Genomic DNA, 24,753 nt, shown 5'->3' on the forward strand with positions numbered 1-24,753 from the left:
GTCAAATTTGACTTATCAACTGCAAACCTTAATGTGCATTTGAATTACAAGTAGGCCATTTCCACAGCATCTAAAAAGACAATGAAATTAGACCATCCGTAATCATTTCTGTCGATATGCAAACATGTGCTTCCTTAATGCATACCATTGTGGCTTCCCTTCATTTCCAACAGTGCATTTTAATAACAATACTACAATGTGTTATTCTATAGGAATCCCTTTTGGGCTTAGGCTTCATAGGAGATACTAAATGACTGATAATGATGCACGCTAATATCACAGGATGAACTTGGAACGAGACATTTAAGGGCCCACTCAAAGAGATGGAAACCGGGGGTGCTCCGCTACACATGCTTGCGTTTTAGCGGTTTCCACTCACAGATGAGCCCTGATGATCAAATGGCTTTAAATATCTGCTCATTTAGTCTGCAATTTACTCTTGGGTCAATTTTCCAAGCCCTCTTTCAATTAAGCTGTTATACACAGTAGGCCTATAGGCCGATGCACACAGCAGAGACAAAAGACAAGGATGTTTAAATCAGAATCAATGACTGCAGAATCTTCCTGCTGGATGCTTGTGTGGTTTAAGTAGGCCTATTACAGATTACATAAAACTTAGCTGTGCTTTTATCCAAAGCAACTTACAGTTATTTACAGGGTATTGGTTACAGTCCATGGAGCAGTGTGGGGTTAGGTGCCTTGCTCGAGGGCACTTCAGCCATAGTAGGGAGCAGCAAGGGTATGATTTGCACCTCAAGTCCATCTCCCTAACCATAGGCCACAGCCGCACCACATAGGCTACACAGTAGGCCTGGCCTATATGTCTTTCCCATTTCCAATATTTTTCAACCAGAAATAATGGCCAGCAAACAGCAGTCAGTCGGCCCAATTATCTCTGTGCCTAACCTATGGAAATCGTCTGCATGTATTCTCTTGTTCAGAGAGACTTGGATATCACAAAATTAGCACGTTTTGGTGCAAGCAAATAGCCTAAGAAAACCAATCAAGCAATCATCAATTGGCTGACTGAGGCACCAGTGCAATTTTCCTAGGCACCGGTAAGTCGTGCAAAAATTGTACTTTCACAGCTTGGCAATTCATAGCTTTTCATGTAATAATGCATCTTATATGATTGTGGGCAAAGCACCTCTAATCTGACATGAAATTTCATGAGGGTTTGGATTTCATTTCAAAGGTATAGCCTATTATAAGTGAGGGTTAGGAATACTCATGTTGGCCTTGAAAAGGGTAACTCAAAAGCGCCACCGTGTGGTTATGCCTAAACATGTCAGAACAGGATTGTGCATGCGCATTTGAAACCTTTCCGCCCGGCCACTATCAATCGATCAGAGAGCCGAAGATGGCGGCGCATCGAGCCTGAACGTCTAGATCGATCACCGAATAACTCGATCGGGTACATCGTACACTGGCTTGTATAAGTATTAAGTTATTTGTATTTAGTTATGATTTCATTTTTACATTATTATTGGTCACGGGCCACTTTTGATTGGGAGATCAAGGACCTATCTGGTGTCGCTGAATCGGCGATGTGCGTGGGCTCTTTACTGAGGGCACCTATCTCCCTTCCATCTTCAGTCTGCGTTTTATACCTCGTTCAAAAAGTCGAGAATCCCCAGAAAGCCGACCTAAAACCTCGGGAAAGTGGGAGTGAACATTTGGTGACGCAATGTCAGATCGATAATTATCGAGGTTGATCTCTGGCGGAAGTATAGAACAACGAGTTCCCGAGCTTGTGTTTTGTGTGACGACACACGCATCATCAACATGGCGCCCATGCATGCAACTGACATGTAAACAGTATCATAAAAGCTAAAATATCGTCTTGTAATCACTATCAACAACACCAGTTGATGTCATTCAATTGCAGATGCATATATGACAGCAATGCTGGTCTCTGACTGTTTAATTTGGCTTACTTCAGCTAAAATGATATGTCGTGGGTGTGGAGGCTCAAGTGGAGGTGAAAAAAAAGAAAAGAGAACCAAAACAAAACACGCATGATTTCCGATTGTTCCGGGATCAGTGGCGTTCACAGACATCATATATGAAGACTAGATACGTCATCGCGTATTTCAAGCACGTCCGCACAGGTCGGCCATATTAGAGCAGCCTAAACTCTCCACAGACCCTCCGTTACACCTGAAGTAAACTGAAGAGTTGAAACGTTGGGATACTTAAAAATGTATTCTGTTGCTTCGCTGAAATATTGACACGTGTTTATAAATGGTAGGGCTCCTTAAAACTTCAGTGTAGACTGGGGTAAAACGCCCAGGAGAGTAATAGACCTATGCTTCCCACTTAACCTATTTGTCCAAACATTTAGATAGACCTACAGCAAATACACATTTTAACCATTGCTGTGCATTACGTTGACGGCATGGATATATTCATTGCACCAAATTAAAGACGACAGAGATGACGTACTGGAAGAGAGATGTACAGCGCAACAGGTTCATTCTATCTGGATGGCTTTAGCGTCACGACTCATTTTGAACACAAGGTGGAGCTGTCGAAACCAAAGCATATACTACAAGTGAACGTTTATTTGTTATTTTACTGAAAATATAAAATATTACGTTGTGCATTTGTTTATGGGATCTATTTAATTACATGAATAAGCCTACTGAACTATATTATACATGATTTTAGACCTATGCACATAATAATATAATGTAATATAATATAATAATATTGTGAATATTCATCACTATGCAGTATCAACATATACTTTCGTTTGGAATTTTTTATACTGTATAAAAAAACAACCCTTTCGAAAATCGATATAAATTTGAGGGAATTATGGCCATCTGAAGAGTATACAACACCCAAAACTCACTGCAACTGGTTGAGCCAGAAGGCTGCTTTAACATGGCCGCCATGCGCGGACGTTCGGCTTGCATGACGGGAACGCGGACGACGCATCTAGTCTTCATATATGATGTCTGTGGTGGCGTTCATGTGCCAAAGTCCAGAACTTGGCTGTCACGTGAGCAGTGTCGTCAGCTGTCTCGAGAGGTCCCGAGCCCGTGAAGGCGACATTAATATGCGACCTTGCCTCCTCCACTTGCCTCCTCCACTTGTTTCTCGTCATGATGACATCACTGACAACAGCATTATATTTCAATATCTTGCAAAAGCTCAATTGTAAAGTCTTTTTCTCATTTGCAATTGGGACGGTGAATGAAAAACAGTCCATCAAAATTTGTCGTGGCGAGTCTGACAGCTGGGAAACTTTATCGTTTTCTCCACGGAGGAGTGGCCAAGAGGCGGGAGACAAGCACAAGTGGAGGAAGCAAGGTCACATATTGGGATGTAACACTGTCGTAAATACACGACCGAAATCGAGTAGCTGAGGTAAAATTGACGTAAATACTCGGGCGGATATCCGGGCACTCACATCCAGCAGCCTACTTACATTGGGTTGATACATGGCTGAAGAATATCACCTAAAGCTGTACCCCCGCGAATATTAATCTTGGAAAGTAAAGCGGGTCCTAGAGGTAAGCACACAGTATTTCTGAAGCTGTGGTGGACGCTGTGGAGTGGAGAAGGACGTCTCTTGGACACTCCCAACGCGGGACGATCCCCGGTGTCGGCACACTCTCCCAGTAGCCAGACTATCGAGCCCACCGCCATATAACGGAGCTAGTTATCTTTTTGATGTTAGTTTTTTGTTACGTACAAGTGTATTTCACATATAATTAGTGCCTAACCCTAACCCCAACAACAACAACAACTACGGACTAGCAAAACAGTCCTATTACTGGCCAAGAACGTCCTGTTACTGGCATTACTGCCGCTTCGACTGGCATACTCCGCCGTCATCCGCTTCGCCTTTTCCAGTCGTGTTATTCTTACCACTGGAGTGGTGTTAAGAAAAAATACGTGTGTCAATACATAATATATGATGTAAATGACACGAATACCTTGAAATATAATCAGGGGGCATTTTATATAAATGATAATACGTGAAATATAATCGGGTGGGATAGAACGTCTGAACCACCTGGGGCTACACGTCCGGGAATGATCTCAGTTGGGAGTGTCCGACCACCTACCATTGGCACATACACATTCTGGGTAGACAAGTACTAGGCCTACTGTTGGTTTACTATGACGTAATGATAACATGGGCAGAATCAAAATCCAAAGTTACAACTGGCCTCCCTATGCAATCTCAGTAGCTTACCCTTGTGGTCTTCCAATGTCCTGTCTTACTATCACCTACCTAATACATGATAATAAATGTGTACTCTTTTTTTTATCTTGTGTGGGGTGGGACCCCCCCCCCCCCCCCCAAACCCCTCCCCCCCATACATTAGTCCTAGTAAGCTTTATTGTTACTTCTAAGCGTTTACTTAAAAGCATTGATGATATTTTCCCCATTTCATTATTATTCTTGTAGGCCCCTCTCAAACGTTGCCTATCAAAAATGGATTTCCCTTGGCACAGTGGGAAGGTCTTGGAACAGTTGAATCATCAGCGTCAGCTGGGACTGTTGTGTGACTGCTCCTTTGTGGTGGATGGGATTGACTTCAAAGCCCACAAATCTGTGCTAGCAGCTTGCAGTGCTTACTTCCGCAACATTTTCTTGGACGAGAAAGATGTCGTGCATCTTGACATCAGTTATGCCGCAGGTACATACACAGTAGGGCTAGACCTACTACTATTTCTACCAACTTTCCTGGATCAGACATGCACACCTTTCTTTTTTTCCCTTTCCTTTTTTTTCGTTTCTATTAAAAACAACAACAACAACAACAACTGAGTTTGTTACTCTATGTGCAAGATCTGAAAGGCTTAACATATCCCTTCTATGTTTCAAGGTTTGGGCCAAGTCCTTGAATTCATGTACACGGCCAAACTGAGCTTGAGTTCTCAGAATGTGGAAGATGTATTGGCTGTGGCGACAGTCCTTCAGATGCAGGAGATTGTCAATGCCTGCTCAGCCTATCAGACTCTGGCAGTCCCCACCACGACGACTGACACTTCTGCACAGGACTCCACTATTCGTAAGTATAGCCCAAAGTACAACCATCACTGTAAAATTCAATTACCACGATATGATATCAGACCGTTTAAATTGTGTTTTGAAGGGCTGTGGGTGAATATTTGCACGGGTGTTTCTGCCTTTGCTTACTACAAACCTCTTACATCCACAGTGAAAACAGAGACAGCCGACGAGGAGCCATCGGCGCCACACAAACCAGACGCAACGACACAAGAGGAGGAGCAGCAGGACACCAGCGCTACCTCAGTGACTGAGGCCTGTGAAGCACAACCTCCATCCTCGGACGCTGCTACAGAGGACGAGCAAGCGGCGAATGCCATTTCAGAAGGCAACACATCAGCACCAGCGAAGGCCGCTGTGGTGCGGGCCTCTCGGATGCCCAAAGCCCCGTCATACACCCGAGGCCGGAAGGCCGCAGCCACCCCCAAGAAGAAGGCTGACGCCGAGGAGGAAGAGGAGGGGCCATCAAAAAAACAACCTCCATCCTCTGACGCTGCTACAGAGGACGAGCAAGCGGCGAATGCCATTTCAGAAGGCAACACATCACCACCAGACGCAACGACAAAAGAGAAGGAGCAGCAGGACACCAGCGCTACCTCAGTGACTGAGGCCTGTGAAGCACAACCTCCATCCTCAGACGCTGCTACAGAGGACGAGCAAGCGGCGAATGCCATTTCAGAAGGCAACACATCAGCACCAGCGAAGGCCGCTGTGGTGCGGGCCTCTCGGATGCCCAAAGCCCCATCATACACCCGAGGCCGGAAGGCCGCAGCCACCCCCAAGAAGAAGGCTGACGCAGAGGAGGAAGAGGAGGGGCCATCAAAAAAACCTAGTGAGTTTGCCATGTGTCTCCAATCATTTTCACTGTAGCGCCTGTGTTTTTTTCCCTGCAGAAATGACTGTATTTTTTGTGAGGGCTTCCTGAGAATATCTGATGTTTATAACACTACTACTATTATTATATTTCAGAATTCCAGTACAAGTCTTCAGCAGCTAAATCCTACATGAGTACTCGTAGGAAGAGGATTGCATCGAAGCGCTTGCTTGGATCAGGTATGCACACGCACACACGCATAGACACACACATACACAACCCTTGTCTACTCCACTGCTGTTGTGACAAGCACAGTCTACTAACTTGATAATGTACCGTTACATCTCTTACAGGTGACGAGGGTGAAGAGCAAGAAGAGGCAGACACCGCCACTAAGAGCAGCGATGCTCCAGCAAAGAAGAGGAGGAAGGAGAGGAAGATGGCACGGAAGCGGAGGAGGGGGAGGAAGGGGAAGGAAGATGAAGATGAGGATGAAGGAGAAGACGACAGCGGAGGAAAGAGGAGGGCGTCGCGAGTCACCCACAAATGCACTGTAAGTGTGACCTTCAAAGTCCACCACTCGGGGCTCGAACCCGTAACCTTCTAGTCAACACTCTAGTTCGGCATGAGTCACAGTACTGAGCTAAAGGTCCGAACGATAGCTCAGCACTACCAATACCGTATAAGGCTTCGGGAGGGAGGTTTCCTATCATTCCTCTGCCGAACTCTGCTAATTGGCATATGTTGCATAAAGAAATGCCAAGATCACTACAGTAATCCTGCCCACTGGACTTCAATATGGAATGCAAAGAAGTGTGCCATTACTATAATACTGTTTACTACTAAGTGTACTCATATTATAAAATCTACAGTATATAGTATGTAGATTCCAAGTATGTATGTGCGTGTCAGTGGCGATTTCTGACTGGCATTTGTGACGTTTGACTCTCCTGTCAATCATATTCATATTCCTCCAATCACCATAGGGATAACTCAGCCTCCTGGTCAGCCGAGGCCAACCCTTAAAGGTGCCCTATTATGCTATTTAGAATAACTTTCATTGTTAATATTTTGCTTTACTGTGGTTAGTGGAGTTAATTTTGAATGATCACTTGTTTTCATGTCCATTATTTTTTATCATTGTGTACATGCACCCTACGCCGCCTGTTTGAAACGCGTGGAAGTGCAGAATGTTAGACCCTTCAACATTCTGAAATCTCGACGCAGCATGGAGCGTTTCATCAAGCATTCTATTTCTAATATTACGTCAGCAGCACAGCTGTTTTTGACCTGGAATCCAACCCTGTAGCCTATGTCTAAAGTTGACAGCCAAATAGTTCACCCAATGTCCACAATTAATCTAAAAAGGACGCATCATAAGTCCCACGTTGTTATTTCTGCACCTTGCTGTGTCATTTGCTGAAACCCAGTCCCTATCCAATGCGAGTCTTCCGTGCATGGGCTTCAGTTTGATTTCAAAATCGCTTGGGACAATTAGGCTGCCATTAATCTGAGAAAGGGTTGAAAGTGCTGGGTACAGGCTATTGCTTCCGATTTGAGGTTTCATGAAATAATACGCATATTGCATATGATGCGTAATAACGCGATTGTGACCATATTAAAAAAAACAAAAAAAAACAAAAAAAAAACTAATAGCCATCTGCGCTGTCTTGTTTATTTCTGATATCCTGCGCTGAAGAATCTTTATCTCAAACATTATTAACGCAACAGTAGGGGCCTGATTGGTTAACCCGCTGTCTAGCTTGCATACTGTAGCCCTAAAGTTGAAGTTATCAGCCAAGTTTACTGCTCGCAAACAGACAAGTGTCGCGCTGGTCTAGGTGGGAGAAGTCTAGATCTGCTGTTGACAGGTGGAAATTTGAAGACACAAAGAATTGATTGAAATCAGATCACATTCCCTTGTTAATGACAAGTTAACCTTCGCAAAATAGGCTATCCAATAAGCTAATCATCTGCAATTGCTGTACACAGTTCAAAGGATAGGCCTATTTATTCAGCGAAGTTGTGGACATTTTCTTCGCTCCCGCGGCAGCCCCCATCTGGCTGTCAAAGACGCAGTCCGAAATTGAAAGAGTGCGCCCAGTAAGACAAGGGCACGACTTGTCGGACTCAAACCTATCAATTCAACGTCTGTCAGTGATATCGTGACACCCTATTTGTGATATGAACTCCGTGTTCAAATTCGTCCTGTGGTCTATTTGCAAGCCAGACTGAATAGGCTACTGAGCGCACGCGTTGTTGGCTTTTAAAAATGAGTTCCTGTTTGCTCGTTGTCTGTAGGCATAATGCACAATGGTGATAGGCTATGCTTCATAAAAATACATTTCAAGGTATTTTCAGGTGCATGGTTTGATTTTAGTAACTGCATTTCTATTTAGTCCCCGGCAGAAATGATGTGCCCACTGGATTGGAAGCGCAATGGGCAGTCCTCGATGGATTGGTTTCATACTGGGTCTTATAATAACGCCTAGGCCTAGTCTCGGTTTCGTTGTTTTTTTGTTCGCATTTATCGACAGGACATGATTTTTTTTATATAACAATAGGCCCTATCCGTTTCAGTTTCATTATTTTTGGCATGCCGCCCGACGACTCGACCAGTTTTAAACGACGTCAAGCCAATATCCACGTTGCTCTTGCAGATATGATGAACAAAACTGCGTTGCATTTTAATTACTGAATTGTAGCCTACGCATAGCCTATACTAACTGGCTAATCCTTGCCAACATTGCTGATGCAAACGGCTGCTGGTCATGTCGTGATACCTATTTGGATAACATCAGCGCACGTCTTCTAATTAATGTTATGCTTCAAGCGGCAATACAAGTGTAGGGTTTTCACATCTTACCAAACAAAAGTTAGTCTTGCCAACAGCATATGCAAAACGGCCCTGAAGCGAATAGAGAGAGAAAGGAGAGACTCGAGTCTTTCACCCACTTGGAAGTGTTTTGGATTCTCAGTGCGCAACTGCGTTAACGCGTTCTGCCTGTTTTCGACCTTCCTCATTCAACTGTTTCTGACCCGTTAGCCATAGGCCTACCAACCGGTATTTTATCAATGTAAAATGCAGCTTTAATATCACAATGAAACAAAAATATATAACTTGGGCCACAGGTGAGTGTAGCCTCCAGTCTAGACCGATGCTGTAGCCTATTGACGGAGCCGATTTATGAAGTGAAAAAAAAAAACATGCGTAATGGAATAAACTTGTGGATGGCGAAATCCTACACTATCATTGTAGGCTACACTATTCTTGTACACTATTTTGTACACTGAGTGGTGTATTCACAAATAGGATACATCTCATCACAATACTGTCAAATTCAGATAGGCCTAGGCTATGTGGCTGCGATGAACAAATGCGCATTAGGTCTCTGCAATTAATAAATGGTCTGTGACATCGTCAACACTCCATCCCATAAGCAGCAATGTTAGGTACAGCATGACGTAGACCCGTACCGGAAACAAAAGCTATAGAATGTTGAAAACCCAACCACGCGTTCTCTGACAGTTGAGAAATAGCGTTCCTGCGGCAGAGAAATTCTCCCCCAAGAGGCCAATTTGTGAAATGCAGCTTTCACCAAGCTTTTACATACAACAGATGCTGTGTAACCCAATAAATGGGTAGTGGACATGAAAAAGCATAATAGGACCCCTTTAAGGCCTATAGGGCAATCGCCTGTGGTGCGTGTGTAAATTTGTGATGATGTAACTGTATGCTAGCCGGGTTCCGCCCTACTGGTGACGCAACGCCTTCACGCAACGCCTTCAGTTCAGCTACACACAGTAGGGCCAGGAGCTTGTTCAAGTAGAATCTGATCCCGCTACAGCGGGATCTCCACCCACTTTGTCTGGAACCAATCAACTGAGCATTTCCAACCATCCTGGGTAGAGGCGTGTTCAAGGCAGTGACGTAGTTTAAGCAGAGACGTTCTATTGGGACTAAGAAATGTTTGGTTTAAACTTTGGCACAGCCCTCAACCAGCAGCAAGCTGAGGGATGCGGGTTAACCAGGCCATTTGGAAACACTAACCGTTATAGTCCTAGTCAGACCAGAATCGCGGTACGTGATCTGAAGTCTATGAAAATCAGGCAACCTGTATGCTGCCCCTAAAGTTTTTCTTTGCTAACCATAAGTAAAGTATTCACTCTGTTACTTCATTCATGGGTGGTTGACGTTTAAAGGCGTAACGCAAAAAAAAAAAAAGTTTTTCAAATTCCTGAAATAAATGATGGATAAAAATTGGAATAAAATAGAAAAAAATGAAGCAATTAGTGGTCTGTGGAATTTCACCTTATTTTTGCCATTTTTGGGAAAATGTGTCCTGCATCAACACATTGCATAGGCATGTCACACCGCAGGAAAATGGAGTCACACCATAGGGAATTCAGAGCATTATGGCAATTTTAATCCTTTTGTATACATGACTGACATCTGAGCTCATGCTAACTTGATAATGATTTTGTGTTTCATCTTAATATGTGTTTTCATTTATAAAAAACTTTTTTTCCTTCCATAAGAGCAGTCACACCACAGGACACCATAAAATAAACCTAAGCATTGTGTGACAGAAAGATTGCAATATGAAGACATATTAAGCGGTTAAGAGTCCCCTTAAACTTCCACAGCACTAAGACCCTTGTAGTTGGCCTTGCAGCTGCCCATTCACAAACATTGACATACATGTCACCCCACAGGACGCAATTTGTGTTACGAAATTGAACTTGTAGTTAATATTACTGTCTTGAGTTTTTTCCACACTCACATATCTCATATCTTAATATAAAGTTAATATTTATGCCACCATGCCAAATGCTTCATACATTATTCAAAATGTTGTTGGTTAATTTATATATATATATATTACATTCCAGGTTTCATTAATGTTACAGTCACACCGCAGGATATTTGACATATAAACCTTTATATAAATCTTCACAAAAATGTTTCTTCTCATCTAAGACTAATATGAAACATAATGTACCATATCTTCTTTCATTGACATCTGTTTTTTAAAGGAAAAATAACAGTTTTGTAGGTTTTTAACCAATGTTACGAAAAAAGGTGTCACGTCTCCCACCCACATACATTCTCCCATGATATTTTGATCCATGCTTTTTGCCAATGTCTTTGTAGGACTGTGGGAAGAACTTTACTCACACGGGCAGCTTCAAGAGGCACATCCGCATTCACACTGGGGAGAAACCCTTCAGCTGCAAGGACTGCCACAAAGCCTTCTCCGACCGTGCCGCCTGCAAAGCACACGAGAAAACACACAGGTCAGGAAAAGCATGATTGCTGTTTCGTCTCAATGGGCACATTTGTGATGGCGCATACTGGATTATGCTTTGTGATTGTGCTGTGCGTTGTGCAGCAGATTTGCGCAGCATGCGTCGTGACAAATGGTGCTATGGTAAAGAGATGCCAGAAAAGACCAGAAAGAACTTCAAGGCACTCTGTTTGAAAGAGTTATAAATGTTATAGCAGGAAGGTTGTACACATGCCACATAGGGCACTTTGTACTGAAATGTGGAATTTTAAAGAGCCTTTATTGTATGGATGTGGCATTATGGTCGCGTGTTGTACAAAGTAGTTTGGTCAATTTAACCTTTAAAAACGTTTTCACGTCGCTTTTGGTTAAGGTGACTAAGCCATAACAATGCTTCAACAATTCTCTAATGCTATAACAAGGCTCTAACCTTTTCCAAACTGAGGACTCTTTGGAGATTGTTCTGGTCATAGAGGTAGAAAATAACACTAGAGAGGACCCGCCCCCCTTTTACGGCAATCTGTAGCGGCCATTATCTGTAGATAGATCAGAGAAATGGAAATTAACGGAGAACGAGGCTCACCTCTGTCAAAAATGGCTTAATCATGTGAAAATGTCCATCAACACACTATACAAGGACAATAGTTGAAGTGTGTTGCTAACTGTGTTCATAAAACATATTATTTGATTTTTAAATGTATTTTATCGACTCGTATGATTTCAGTAGATATTTAGCCTGACATTTCAAATCTGGTCTTTGATTAAAGTGTTACTTTATATTTACACAGTTTTAGTTAATTTCTTGACAGGGGTGGGCGTGTTCTCCATTGACTGGCATTGCCTGAAAGTACCTACACTACCTACGGAAGTTGGGAAGCTCCAGCTGCCATTTCCCAGTGCTGTCGCAAATTGCTGTGTCCTCTCTAGTGTTATTTTCTACCTCTATGGTTCTGGTTTATTGTTTGGATTATCCTAGCCAAAGAGCATCTCAAACGAGCCATCTCTTTCGAGCAAAAAGCAAGCCAAAAGAAACACTGTATACCTCAAATGTGTTTTGACTTACAACCTGATGAAGTGAAATTATGTTTTTATTTTAAAAAGGCCACATATTTAACTAAATTGTACTACTGTGTTATCCAAAATGTGCACTACACTGTTTTCATAGATTGTTATGCATGTCCTCATTGTAACTTTGGATAATAGTGCGTGCTTAACCCCTTTGTGCAGAGCCTATGTTGTAACCTTATTGTCATCAGAGGTTGTAATGAGTAAGTCTTAACCTCTTACTTAGGGCCCAGGGCCATGTCATAGCAATGTGGTCATGATGTAGTTGAGTCTTTTCAGCCAAGAGTGGACGGGCCTGCTCCCGGACCCATCTCCACAAAGAGGCTAGTGCAGTTGACAGTAATGTAAACAGGGTTCCCAAGGGTCATGGAATTTCCTAAAAGTTTGGTTTTGCGATGTAATTTGCGACATTCTAGAATGCAATGACCAATGAGTCCACTTAAGTCTGGCAGTGGCTCTCCGTCGGCTCTAGGGGTGAAGATAATGTTCAGTTTTCACACTTATTTCTTTTTACGGAAGTAGTCATGGAAAATCTGTTTTTTTGGGTCTGGAAAGTCTTAGAAGATCAGGGAATTTTACATCTGAATTGGAGCGGGAACCCTGTGTAAAATGTTACTGTTATTGATGTTCTGTTTATGACGTCTCCACGCAGCCCACTGAAGCCGTACTGCTGCTCCACGTGTGGCAAGAGCTACCGGCAGATCAGCCTGCTCAACCTGCACCGCAAGCGGCACACGGGCGAGGCGCGCTACTGCTGCGAGGACTGCGGCAAGCTCTTCACCAGTTCTGGCGGCCTCAAGAAGCACCAGCTGGCGCACAGCGGCAAGAAACCCTACCAGTGCGACTACTGCGACCGAGCCTTCTCTGACCACACCAGCAAGATGCGGCACCTGGAGACACACGACATCGACAAGGGACACAAGTGCCCGCACTGCGACAAGAGGTTCAACCAGGTATGTAAGAGAGGTGGCACAGCGATGGCACTGACAACAAGAGATTCCCCCTGGTATGAGGGATGGCACAGCATAGCTCTGTGATGAGGTTCCACCTGGTAAGAAGGATGGCACAGCAATGGCACTGACAACAAGAGGTTCCACCTGGTATGAGGGATGGCACAGCATAGCTCTGTAACAAGGGGTTCCACTTGGTAAGAGAGATGGCAGAAGATAGCACTGTGAGGAGGTTCAACAAGGAAAAGGGGGTTGTTCAGCATAAGTTAGGTAGAGTAGAGTAGAGTAGAGTATCGTTTATTGATCCCAGGGGGAAATTAAAGTGTCAAGTAGCATACACGCATAAATAAAGACATTGCCCCTAAGACATAGCACACATATTTACACATAAAATAATCATATATAGCTCACTGTTGCATACATTTTGCCAAGGCATCTCTCTCCCTCTCTCACACACACACACACACACACACACACACACACACACACACACACACACACACACACACACACACACACACACACACACACACACACACACACACAACACACACAGGTTCAACCAGGTAAGAGTGTTCCACAGAAATACAGTGTGACAAGACGTTCCACCTGGTAAGAGGTGGGACAACATGGCACTCACAACAAGAAATTCAACCAGGTATGTAAGAGAGATGGCACAGCATAGTGCTTTTACAAAAGGTTCAACCAGTTAAAGCTCAGTGGTTAGGGTGAACAGTCTCATACCGTACTATCTATAGTATACATCAGTTCATATCATGTACATCATCAGAGGATGTGCTCCTAGTACACCTTATATTTTCAGCAGAAACATTTATGACTCAGTTATCTACTCCAAGGGAAATACTCTTTTTTGGTATAGTTGATGAAATGCTAAAGTTGTGTAGTTGTATTGATATGGCACACGCACACACACACACACACACACACACACACACACACACACACACACACACACACACACACACACACACACACTAGAGATTGTATGTCAGAATGGTGCTGAGAACATTCCAGCATTCCAGGGAAATAATATGCACACTGACACAAGTCAGTGAATTTGCAGAAACAGAGCCCAACAGAGAGCTTTGGAATGTGGGCCGGATAGAGATGGACAACCCAATGCAATTTAGTGGCATAATATTTGCACAGTTTTTCACCACAGAATTTAAGACAATGGCTAAATCATATTGTCAAGCCATCTGTAAGCAATTCATATCGGACTTCCTAAGTAGCTTTGCTCTCATCCATTGATGGATGGTTTGTCCTCATCCCCCTCTTCTTGACTGTTTCAAAATGATCACAATATGAATGTATTAAGCAAGCCAAAGGATTGGATTGGTTTATTAGGCCATGAATCAGGCCTGTTTCTATGTTATTACAGCTGTGCATGTTGAGATTGCCAATGGCAAGCTAAATTAGACCATGGCTGACTGCCACAGTCTTGTCAGTGTGCTGGAAAAACCCGGTTACACGAAGTCAAATGAAGGCTATAAAGTCAACTCTGTGTTTTTTTTTTTTAATGATTAAGAGTTGAAGGATTAAGACTTCTGAACGTCATTTTTTTTCTCTGCCTTTACGTTACACAGACCGCGAATCTGAAGGCGCATATGAAGATTCACATCACAGACGGGCCACTGCAGTGTAAGGAGTGTGGCAAGCAGTTCGCCACCTCAGGTGAGGAACACTCAGCTAAAGAGACAGCAGTACAAGGATGCTGCCATTCGCACAGGTGTCAATCCCAGCTTGATTTTTTCCCCACATGATGCTAATGGCATAATTTCGTATCCTAACGTTCAGTACCAATGATGTTTTAGCGCGTCAATTCAGTTTTTGAATGGTGTGGTGTTGACAGGCATAGCATTGTCAGTAGTACTTGTCATTACCTTGTGTGTGTGTGTGTGTGTGTCTGTCTGTGTGTGTGTGTAGGGAACCTAAAGAGACATCTGCGAGTCCATAGCGGGGAGAAGCCCTACGTGTGTATGCATTGCCAGAGGGCCTTCGCTGAGTCCGGCGCCCTGCGGAAACACGTCCGCATCCTCCACAAAGGTACAGACAATTTGTAAATATTATTTTCTGATGTTTCCCCGCTATAAACAACCTCAAAAACGCTACACACTGGTGGCTAGGTAGGCTAAACATGGTCCGCGGTTCTTTTACCGGCTGCGGCAGTAAAATGAAAAGCTGGACCCCGACAGTTTTCACCGACTGCCACTGTCTAAACCAGCCATATTACGGGAATGGCTTATAGCATCAGAAGTGGACGAAACTGACATAAAAACCCGGAGGGATAGCGAACCGTGTGTGCAGGCGGGTAATAGATGGACACTCCCAACTGATTCCCGGACGTGTAGCCTCAGGTAGTTCAGACGTTCTATCCCACCCGATTATATTTCACATATTATCATATATATATATATACACTGCCCCCTGATTATATTTCACGTATTCGTGTCATTTATATCATATATTATGTATTGACACATATTTTTTTTTCTTAACACCACTCCAATGGTAAGAATAACACGACTGGATAAGACGAAGCGGATGACGGCGGAGTATGCCAGTCGAAGCGGCAGTAATGCCAGTAACAGGACGTTCTTGGCCAGTAATAGGACTGTTTTGCTAGTCCGTAGTTGTTGTTCGCTCTTTTCTACACGCAGAAATGGTCCGGAATTATAGAAATGGTCCGGAGTTATCGCTAGCTCTGCGGTACAAGTTAGCAATATTGTTAACGGAAGGACTTCCGGCAAGATGGCGAGCTGAGTGCACACTTCATCCAGTGCTCTTCGCGGTTCATTCCCCAAACTTTTTATAAATGAAGTCCCTCTCGTCACTAAGCTCTAAAATAGTGATTTTCGAACGTATTGAGTTGTATTTCACCGCAAATCTTGACCATGGACAGCGTCACTGAGAAGACCAAGTCAACTGCTGATGCTCTGGCCCCACACGATTACTGCAACAGCATGGCACCTGTGGAAGAGGACATGGAGACTTCGGCTGCGAAAAACTGCCGTCCTTTGCCCGAAACTCCAACTAAACCATCAAATGATCCAAAGAAAATTAAACTGCACGAGTCCACCCTGAAAGACTCCGAGGTAACCAATGCCACAATACTAGCTGCTATAAACAACCTCTCAGCTATGCTACGAGAAATGAACGTGCAATTGAAAGAAAACACCTCAAACTTAGCTGAGGTGACCAAAGCTGTTGAATTTAATGCCAAAGAAATCGAAGTATGCAAATCCGAAAATGTTGCTGTTCAAAACAAAGTGGCTAATCTGGAGAAAGAGAATGCCGAGCTCCGAGATAAGGTTTTGGAGTTGGCGCGCTACAAGCGTCGATGGAACCTGAAACTGCGTGGGCTAAAGGAAAATGGTGACGAAGACACACGGGAACGAGTACTCTGTGTCTGTCATCACACAGATTGTCCCACACTGGTCGGAGAAGATCAGCTTTGTCATCGATTCCGTGCACCGTCTGGGCCAAAAGAAGAATGACAAACATCGAAACATCATCATACAGTTCACCATGCAACATTTCCGAGACGAGCTTTGGCGCCTATGCCACAGATCAAGGTGGCAAGAGATGCTGGTCAACGTGGTTACTTTAAGGGGGCGATAGGCTACATCGACGGGGTTGCAATTGAAACCATCTAAAGTGGTTAAGTATAGAGGGACATGCTTGAATTGATTACCTAAAGGGGATTAATTTTGCCTAGTTACCTACTACAGGAAAGGTTTATTCCTGTTACTCCCAGAAGTTACTTCAAGTTCAGAGTTCTATTTTCCCATCCTTATTTGTATTGTGTCTTTTTGTTGTTTTTCCATTATGTTTTCTATCAAAGAAGATTTTAATTTAATTTATTTTAATGCAAGGGGCCTCAGAGACATTATCAAAAGAAAAGCTGTCTTTCTTTTTTGCCAAGTAAACCAAGTTTGTTAACCATCACTATAATCCTCATCTGTGTAATTTTTGTAATCTTCACAATTTGATAGATCCTTGGGAAAATGATTTGTTAAGGGAAATGTATGTATGCTGTAACAAGCCCACTATGTGTGACACTGACAAAAGAAAACTACTTAACTTACAAACTAAATTAGGCAACATCTACACCAAAAAAGCAAAAGGGGTTTATATCAGATCAAGAGCCAAATGGATAGAGGTAGGTGAAAGAAATTCTGCCTACTTCTGTAGAATAGAAAAGGTGAGACAGGAGAAGAATAACTTAGAAACATTAATTATAAATGGCACAGAATGTTCTGACCACAAAACTATTGCAAATGAGGTGTTCACCTTTTACAACTCATCATACTCAAGCCACTTCTCACCAGAGGCAGCTAACACCTTTTTTTGACACAATTAAAGAGCACATCCCACTTATTTCAGAGGATTTCAATTGTGATGCACCTCTATCTCATGACGAATTAGATAAGGTTATGCAATGTTAAACACCAGATCGCTCACCTGGACAAGACGGCCTCACAGCAAACTTTTACAAACATTTCTGGGAAGACATCAAAGACATTCTATTCCTGACTTTAAATGAAATAATGACCAACTTGTCACTCCCTAACACAATGAAACAAGGTGTAATAGTTCTTATTCCCAAACCTGGTAAAGATGAAACAAATCTCGAAAATTGGTGACCAATATCTCTCCTTAACAATGACTATAAACTACTAACACATATCTTCTCAAATAGACTGAAAAACGGTCTCCCCCAAATAATAAGTGAAACACAATCAGGGTTTATGAGAGGCAGATCTATACATAACAATGTACGCCTGGTATTAGATTTATTAGAATATAACAATTATATACAGGATGATGGTTTTATTCTTTTCCTTGACTTTTATAAAGCATTTGATACTCTAGAACATGATTTTATTTTTCAGGCTCTAGAGTGCTGTGGGTTTGGAACAATTTTCAGGGATATAATCAAATGCATCTACCATGACACCAACAGCTCTGTCTCTCTCTCAAAAGGTACATCACCCCGTTTCACCACAAGTAGAGGTATAAAACAAGGGTGCCCCATCTCTCCTTATCTATTCTTAATTGCTGCAGATTGCTTTCTATCCTAATTAAAAACTCAGAAATTGAGCATGTGACAATTTTCAATACCAAACTTCAAATAAGTCAACTAGCTGATGACACTACTTTATTTCTAAAAGATCACGAACAAGTCCCAAAGGCCATTGAGTACATTAAAGGGTTCTCAAATGCCTCAGGGTTACAACTTAACCTTAAAAAAATTTGAACTTTTAGCTTTACACAACTCCCACCACTCTTCTGTGTATGGCATTCCCATAAAATCCTTAGTTAAATATCTTGGAATACATATAACAAAAGTCATGAACCTAAGTGAATCTTTAAACATACATACCAAATTAAATGAATGCAAATCCAGATTAGATTGATGGCTAAATAGAGATCTATCACTTTATGGTCGCATATATGTAACTAAATTCGAGAGTATTTCCCGTTGTGTTTACCCTGCCAGTTCATTACCCTTCCCTGATAAAATTATTAAATCCATCAACAAATTAAATTTCGACTATATCTGGAGAAGAAAAAAACATTACCTAAGAAAGGCATCAATGGTAAGAAATTATGAAGATGGTGGCTTACAAGCGATAGATTTTGAATGCATTAATGGTACTCTAAAAAATAAATGGCTAAAAACATTCCTTAATGGCTAAAAACATTCCTAATTACAATAGTTTTTTCTGGTTTTGTATCCCTAGGGAAATATTTAAAAAGCTTGGCGGTATCAAATTTCTCCTGCACTGTGATTTTACTCCCAATAAGTTGCCTGTTAAAATATCCTCTTTTCACTCTCAAGTCTTATTGGAATCTTCTGTACAAACACAACTTTACACCACATAACACACCCATTTGGAACTGTAGGTATATCCTCCACAGAAATAAATCTTTGTGCTTTGATGAATGGTTGGAGAGGGACATATGGACAACAATGCAATTGCTGGATGAGCATGGGGATGTCCTTTCTTTTGAACAATTCTGTGTAAAATACAATTTCCAATGCAACCGGCAACAATACAACAAGGTCTTAAAATGTTTCCCTCTTGCTTTCCTTTTAATGATCCAAAACTCAGCACCTGCAATTTCCACCCCAGTTCTTCCCAGTACTTTAAGAATTGATGAAGATGATTTTAACAGTAAAGACATCCCTAACAATGTCATACTTGGGCTATTCACATCTCTCTTATTTCCTTACCATTAACGCAAAGACAATCCCCAGTATACAGACTCACTTACTCTTAAAAAGCTACGTACTCTATCCCTAAAACTACCTATCCCTCCAAAGACAAAAGAATTACATTAAAAAAATAAATAATAACATTTACCCCTCTAGGGCAGTGTTTCCCAACCTTTTTTGTCTTGCGTACCCCCTAAGCCTTTTTGTCATACCATGAGTACCCCCTCACTCATGCTCTATATCCCAATGTGACTATGCTCCATGCATTTTTTCATTTTTCTAAGTACCCCCTGCAGTGTGCTCACGTACCCCTAGTGGTACACGTACCCCTGGTTGGGAAACACTGCTCTTGGGAGCTCCTAAAACACAGATTTAACATTGAACTGAATAATTGTATATTTTGTGATGCAACGGTAGAAACCACGGATCACTTATTTTTGACATGCTTGTATAGTAATACTTATTGGAGTGATACGTACGACTGGCTGTGTGAATACTTTCCAGACATTCCTCTCTTTGACTTGAACATAATTAAATATGGGTATTTATTTACACAAAGATAAGAACATAGAGCTCTTACTCAATGTTATAATCTGTTTATGGAATTTTTTCATCCACAGATGTAAATGTGTCAAAACAACTCCTGTACTGGTGGCATTTAAGAATGAATTGTCTTTGTACATTAGATCCCTTAAATATGTAAAGACTAAAAAGAGTATCCAACTCATTAATACACTTGAAGACAGCTTCGATATAATGTAAGATAGCCCCCTCTTCTTTTTTCTTTTTTAAAAAACATTTTCTTTCTTTGTTTTTGTCTTGTGCTATTATTATTTATTTAATTTATTTGACCTTATTTTGTCTATTATTGTCTTCTGTCTCAAATTTATATGTTTTGTATTTCTCGAAAATGTACAAAAAAAATAAAATAATTCGTATGTTTTGTATTTCTCGAAAATGTACAATAAAAAAAATAATAGTAAAAAATATATATATTGTTAATGGAAACGGAAAGCAGGTACAATTATCGGAAACGGAAAGCGGCCAAAACAAAAGCTTCCATATGGAAACGATTTTTACACCAATTTACAAATTTACACCAATGTAATATGCCATTTTAGTAAGTGCAAACCTCAAATTATATGCCATTTTACAACCTCACGTGTAGTAGGCCTACTGCTTTGACAACATGACCGTTCCCCATAGGATTGGAACCAATATATGATAATTTAACCATAAAGTATTTAACCCCCTCCAATTCCACCCTTGCCAGGAGAACATGATGGTCCTAATGCTGTTCTAAACATGTGGTTTTTGCACAAAAATGTAACTTTTTCGCCTGGTGAACATAATCAACTGCTTTATGACAGAAAATAGATTCGGGTGGAAATAATCATATCATGCATGTTCTTGAACCTCCAACACATAAAATAATCATTGCATGCATGTTCTTGAACCTCCAACACATGGGACAATATTGATTCTGGTTTAAGATTGACCTGACAAGGAATAATCATATTATGCATGTTCTTGAACCTCCAACACATAAAATAATCATTTCATGCATGTTCTTGAACCTCCAACACATGGGACAATATTGATTCTGGTTTAAGATTGGCCTGACAAGGGGACATGTTAGACCTATTTTTGTAAAAAGGTGGGTATGGGGTAAAGTGAGACGAAGGAGATGGGTAGTGAGACAGCAGCCACCTAAGTGAGCCACCAGCCCCTGCAATACTGGATTTGCAAATTTACACCAATGTAATATGCCATTTTAGTAAGTGCAAACCTCAAATTATATGTCAGGAACAAGACGAGGCAGCGAGCATAGTTGAGGAAGAGATGGAAGACCATGAGGACATTTTTGAAGCTGACATGTCTTTTACAGAGCCCGGGTCACTGGAACAGTTACCCACAGAAGACTCCACAATCACGTTCGAACGGATTCCAGGTGGAGCCACATCAGGCGGTGATACCCTACTTGCAGACAGCCAAGGCTTCACCTACTCCAAGAAGAGACAAACCACTGTTTGCATTACCTGGGTGTGCAGCAAAAAGCGGTTGAAGTGTCGTGCCACAGTGAAGCAGGTCGGGGAATACTACACACGTGGGACCCCAGACCACAATCACCCCAGCAACCCAGAAAGGGTGGCCACTTCAAAAGCCAGAGCTTTGGTGAGCCTTCATGTTTGCATAATATTTTACTGATAGCTTGTGTACAACTTCCAAAAATTGGATTCAGATATTGGTTGTCCACATAGTAAATTTATTTCTTCTTCACAGGTAAAGGGGGCTGTAATGACTGATTTCGTTAAGGGTGCCAGGCAGTTGGCGGAGGAGGCCCTGCAGCTCCTTGATAAAGATGGGCCACTGCCCGACATTTCCTTTAAGTCACTGTCTCGTGCAGCGAGCCGGGCAAGAGCTACAGTAAGGCCAAAGCATCCAGATGATCTTGCATTTCAGGTAAGAAAGTTTTACAATGTTTTGATGTTGCTGTTGTCGTCATGCTGTCCTGCCTTGTACTTTCATGTTTTTCCATACTTTCCATGTAATTGCCCTTTAGCTAATTGACTGCATTCACACCAACATTCTTTCCCTGTACTTGCAGTTGGATATGGAGCACATCCCCAATGGTTTCCTCAGGCGAGACATCCAGCTTGAAGGGCGTAGACACCTCATCTTTGCCACCGACCATCAGCTGATGCTACTCTCGGACGCCCTCACATGGTATATGGATGGGACGTTCAAGACGGCTTGCGACCCCTTCGATCAGCTGTTTACGATACACAGCTTTATCCACTCGGGGGACACCATGAAGCAGGTGCCACTCTGCTACGTCATGATGTCAAAAAGAAAAACCGAGGACTACACGGCCGTATTCAACGCCGTCTGGGACATGCTGCCCAGAAGCCCGCGGGTGGAAGCAGCAGTTTTGGACTTTGAGAAAGCAGTGTGGAGTGCATTGCCAGAGGTGTTCCCAGGCATCGAGATCTTCGGTTGCTGGTTTCACTGGGCGCAAACCGTGTACCGAAAGGTAAGATGTGGTCACAGCATTGTTTTTTAAAAAATATATATTTTTATGGGCTTTTATGCCTTTATTTGACAGGACAGTTGAAGATGGTGACAGGAAGCGAATGGGGCAGAGAGACAGGGGAGGATCAGGAAATGACCCCCGCCGGACTCGAACTGGGGCCCCCGAGGGTGGGCATGCAAGCCCAAATGTGGGGGGCTTAGCGCGCTGTGCCACAGCGCCCCCCCACAGCATTGTTTTTACTACATTTGCGTGTTTATGTTAGCTGCCAAACACCTACCTAAACATACTAACTAAATATGTGCTGCTTTATGTTTTTCAGATCACGCGGGTTGGTCTGAGAGAAGCCTATGTCAAACAACCAGCTGTCAAGCAGTACCTGAAGGAGCTGATGGCCCTCCCCAACCTCCCAGCCGAGCACATAGTGGCAACCTTTGAGCAGCTCAGGCGGCGCTACCCAGTGAACATCAGATCCAAGGCATTGGAAGAACTCCTGGATTACCTGGAGGACAACTGGGTGAAGAATGCTGCCCATCCTCCCTCGGCCTGGTCAACCTTCCAGAGGACCGTCCGTACAAAAAAAGATGTGGAGGGTTGGCACAGGCGCATTAACTTCCAGGTGAAAGATAAACCAAACCTTTATCTTCTGGTTGGAGTCCTACACAGAGAGAGCAGTCTCCTGCCTCTGCAGGTCCGCCTTCTCCACCAGCAGGCCATCGGGCAGCTAACAAGCAAGCAGGGCAGCTCTAAACAGGCAAAGCTGGAGAAACTGTGGGCGTCTTATGGACACATGAGCACCTCAAAATACCTACGGAAGTGTGCTGGGTTGAGCGACCACTCCGAACCAACCACTCAGTGATGTTCACATACATACATACATGCATACATACATACATACATACATACATACATACATACATACATACATACGCTCCATTAGGCTGACATTTTAATACATACACCGTCATCCTCCCTCCTTCCCCATCCCTCCATCCTCCCCTCTCCCTCCTGACTGCTGCCTGTGTCAGAGGAAGGGGCTGCTTATTTGTCTGTTTTTTTTTCTGTAAGATATTCAGCATTGTAAATAAGTCTACGACAAATAAAAGTGCATATAAATCATCTCTGTGTTGCCCGCTCTCCTCATTTGGTGTCCCAAACATCCTAGTTTATAACACTCTAAAATCTGTCTATGATAGATGTGACATTAATCGCTGAACAGTCAAGTCTAAAGACTCATTAGGTAGATGCTTTTCTACTGTAATTAATTTAACTGCTGTGTGTTGATATAGTGTATTTTAATATAGTAATATTAAACATTATTATATATTAAATGTAATCTTAACTTTGATTCCCCTATGGAGATCAATACAATTACTGCACTGTACTCTACATACGGTTTAACAATGTTCTGCACCAAAACTATGTGTCCAGATATGATATTGCAGCCAGTCGCCTATTGCTACCTTAGTCAAGATACTGACTGATAGGTAGGAATAGGATAGACGGCCTATTTGCAGGCCGCCTTTTCTGATTAAGATAAATACAATGCATATAACGTAAAAAAAAAATATGCAGACAAATATAATGCTAGAAAGATTAGGTGATCGGTAACATACTAGTATAAATATTATAGGAAAGGGTTGTGATCATTATTAGTCGTCCTATCATTTGTTGATATTATTGTTACCAGGGATGGGCAAAAATACAGATAAAAGTATTTCAAAAAACTAATGCAAAATACCCAGCACTGTAACTGTTAGAAATAATCTACAAGATACAGTTACTGCCGTGCATCTTGTATCTTATTTCTAACCGTTTCATAATTACTTGTTTCATAAATACACAGTTAATGCTATGTACTTATAGGCTGTTTTAATGCTGGGTACTTCGCATTGTATTTGGAAATACTTTTAGATGTATCTTTGCCCATCCCTGATTACTAGGCCTACAAATACTACTACTACTACTACTTCTACTACTACTACATTGTACTACCAAACATTTTGCAGTGTTAATACAATACTGATGGATGGTTTTACCAATCACTTGGGTGTCAAATTTGACGTTCTATGTGTTTAATAGACTGAAAAACTTAATGTGTATTTGAATTACAAGTAGGCCATTTCCACAGCATCTAAAAAGACAATGAAATTACACCATCCGTAATCATTTCTGTCGATATGCAAACATGTGCTTCCTTAATACATAACATTGTGACTTCCCTTCATTTTCAACAGTGCATTTTGATAACAATACTAAAATGTGTTATTCTATAGGAATCCCTTTTGGGCTTAGGCTTCATAGGAGATACTAAATGACTGATAATGAT

The 24,753-nt window shown here is 42.1% G+C and overlaps 1 protein-coding gene across 2 annotated transcripts; it reads left to right on the forward strand.

The window, feature by feature from the left end:
- Positions 1-1,218: 1,218 nt before the first annotated feature.
- Positions 1,219-23,543, forward strand: LOC134457140 (zinc finger and BTB domain-containing protein 17-like). Of its 2 annotated transcripts, none has more exons than XM_063208965.1 (14): positions 1,219-3,683; positions 4,427-4,658; positions 4,848-5,033; positions 5,184-5,864; positions 6,002-6,085; positions 6,200-6,399; positions 11,002-11,144; positions 12,852-13,152; positions 14,757-14,844; positions 15,097-15,216; positions 21,282-21,568; positions 21,677-21,856; positions 22,002-22,427; positions 22,747-23,543. In XM_063208965.1, the coding sequence occupies exons 2-14, from the start codon at positions 4,454-4,456 to the stop codon at positions 23,281-23,283; spliced, it is 3,438 nt and encodes a 1,145-aa protein (XP_063065035.1). In that variant the 5' UTR covers positions 1,219-3,683; positions 4,427-4,453; the 3' UTR covers positions 23,284-23,543. The 2 variants fall into 2 exon arrangements, with proteins under 2 accessions (XP_063065035.1, XP_063065034.1); XM_063208964.1 differs by having other exon boundaries at positions 1,219-3,521.
- Positions 23,544-24,753: the final 1,210 nt, after the last annotated feature.

The sequence above is a fragment of the Engraulis encrasicolus genome, chromosome 10, assembly GCF_034702125.1.
Source record: "Engraulis encrasicolus isolate BLACKSEA-1 chromosome 10, IST_EnEncr_1.0, whole genome shotgun sequence".
Taxonomy (NCBI): domain Eukaryota; kingdom Metazoa; phylum Chordata; class Actinopteri; order Clupeiformes; family Engraulidae; genus Engraulis; species Engraulis encrasicolus.

Coding starts and splice junctions, on each gene's coding strand:
- LOC134457140 (XM_063208965.1), top strand. CDS start 4,454: ATGGATTTCCCTTGGCACAGTGGGAAGGTCTTGGAACAGTTGAATCAT. Junction 6,400..11,001: donor GAGTCACCCACAAATGCACT/GTAAGTGTGACC, acceptor ATGTCTTTGTAG/GACTGTGGGAAGAACTTTAC. Junction 13,153..14,756: donor GCGACAAGAGGTTCAACCAG/GTATGTAAGAGA, acceptor TACGTTACACAG/ACCGCGAATCTGAAGGCGCA.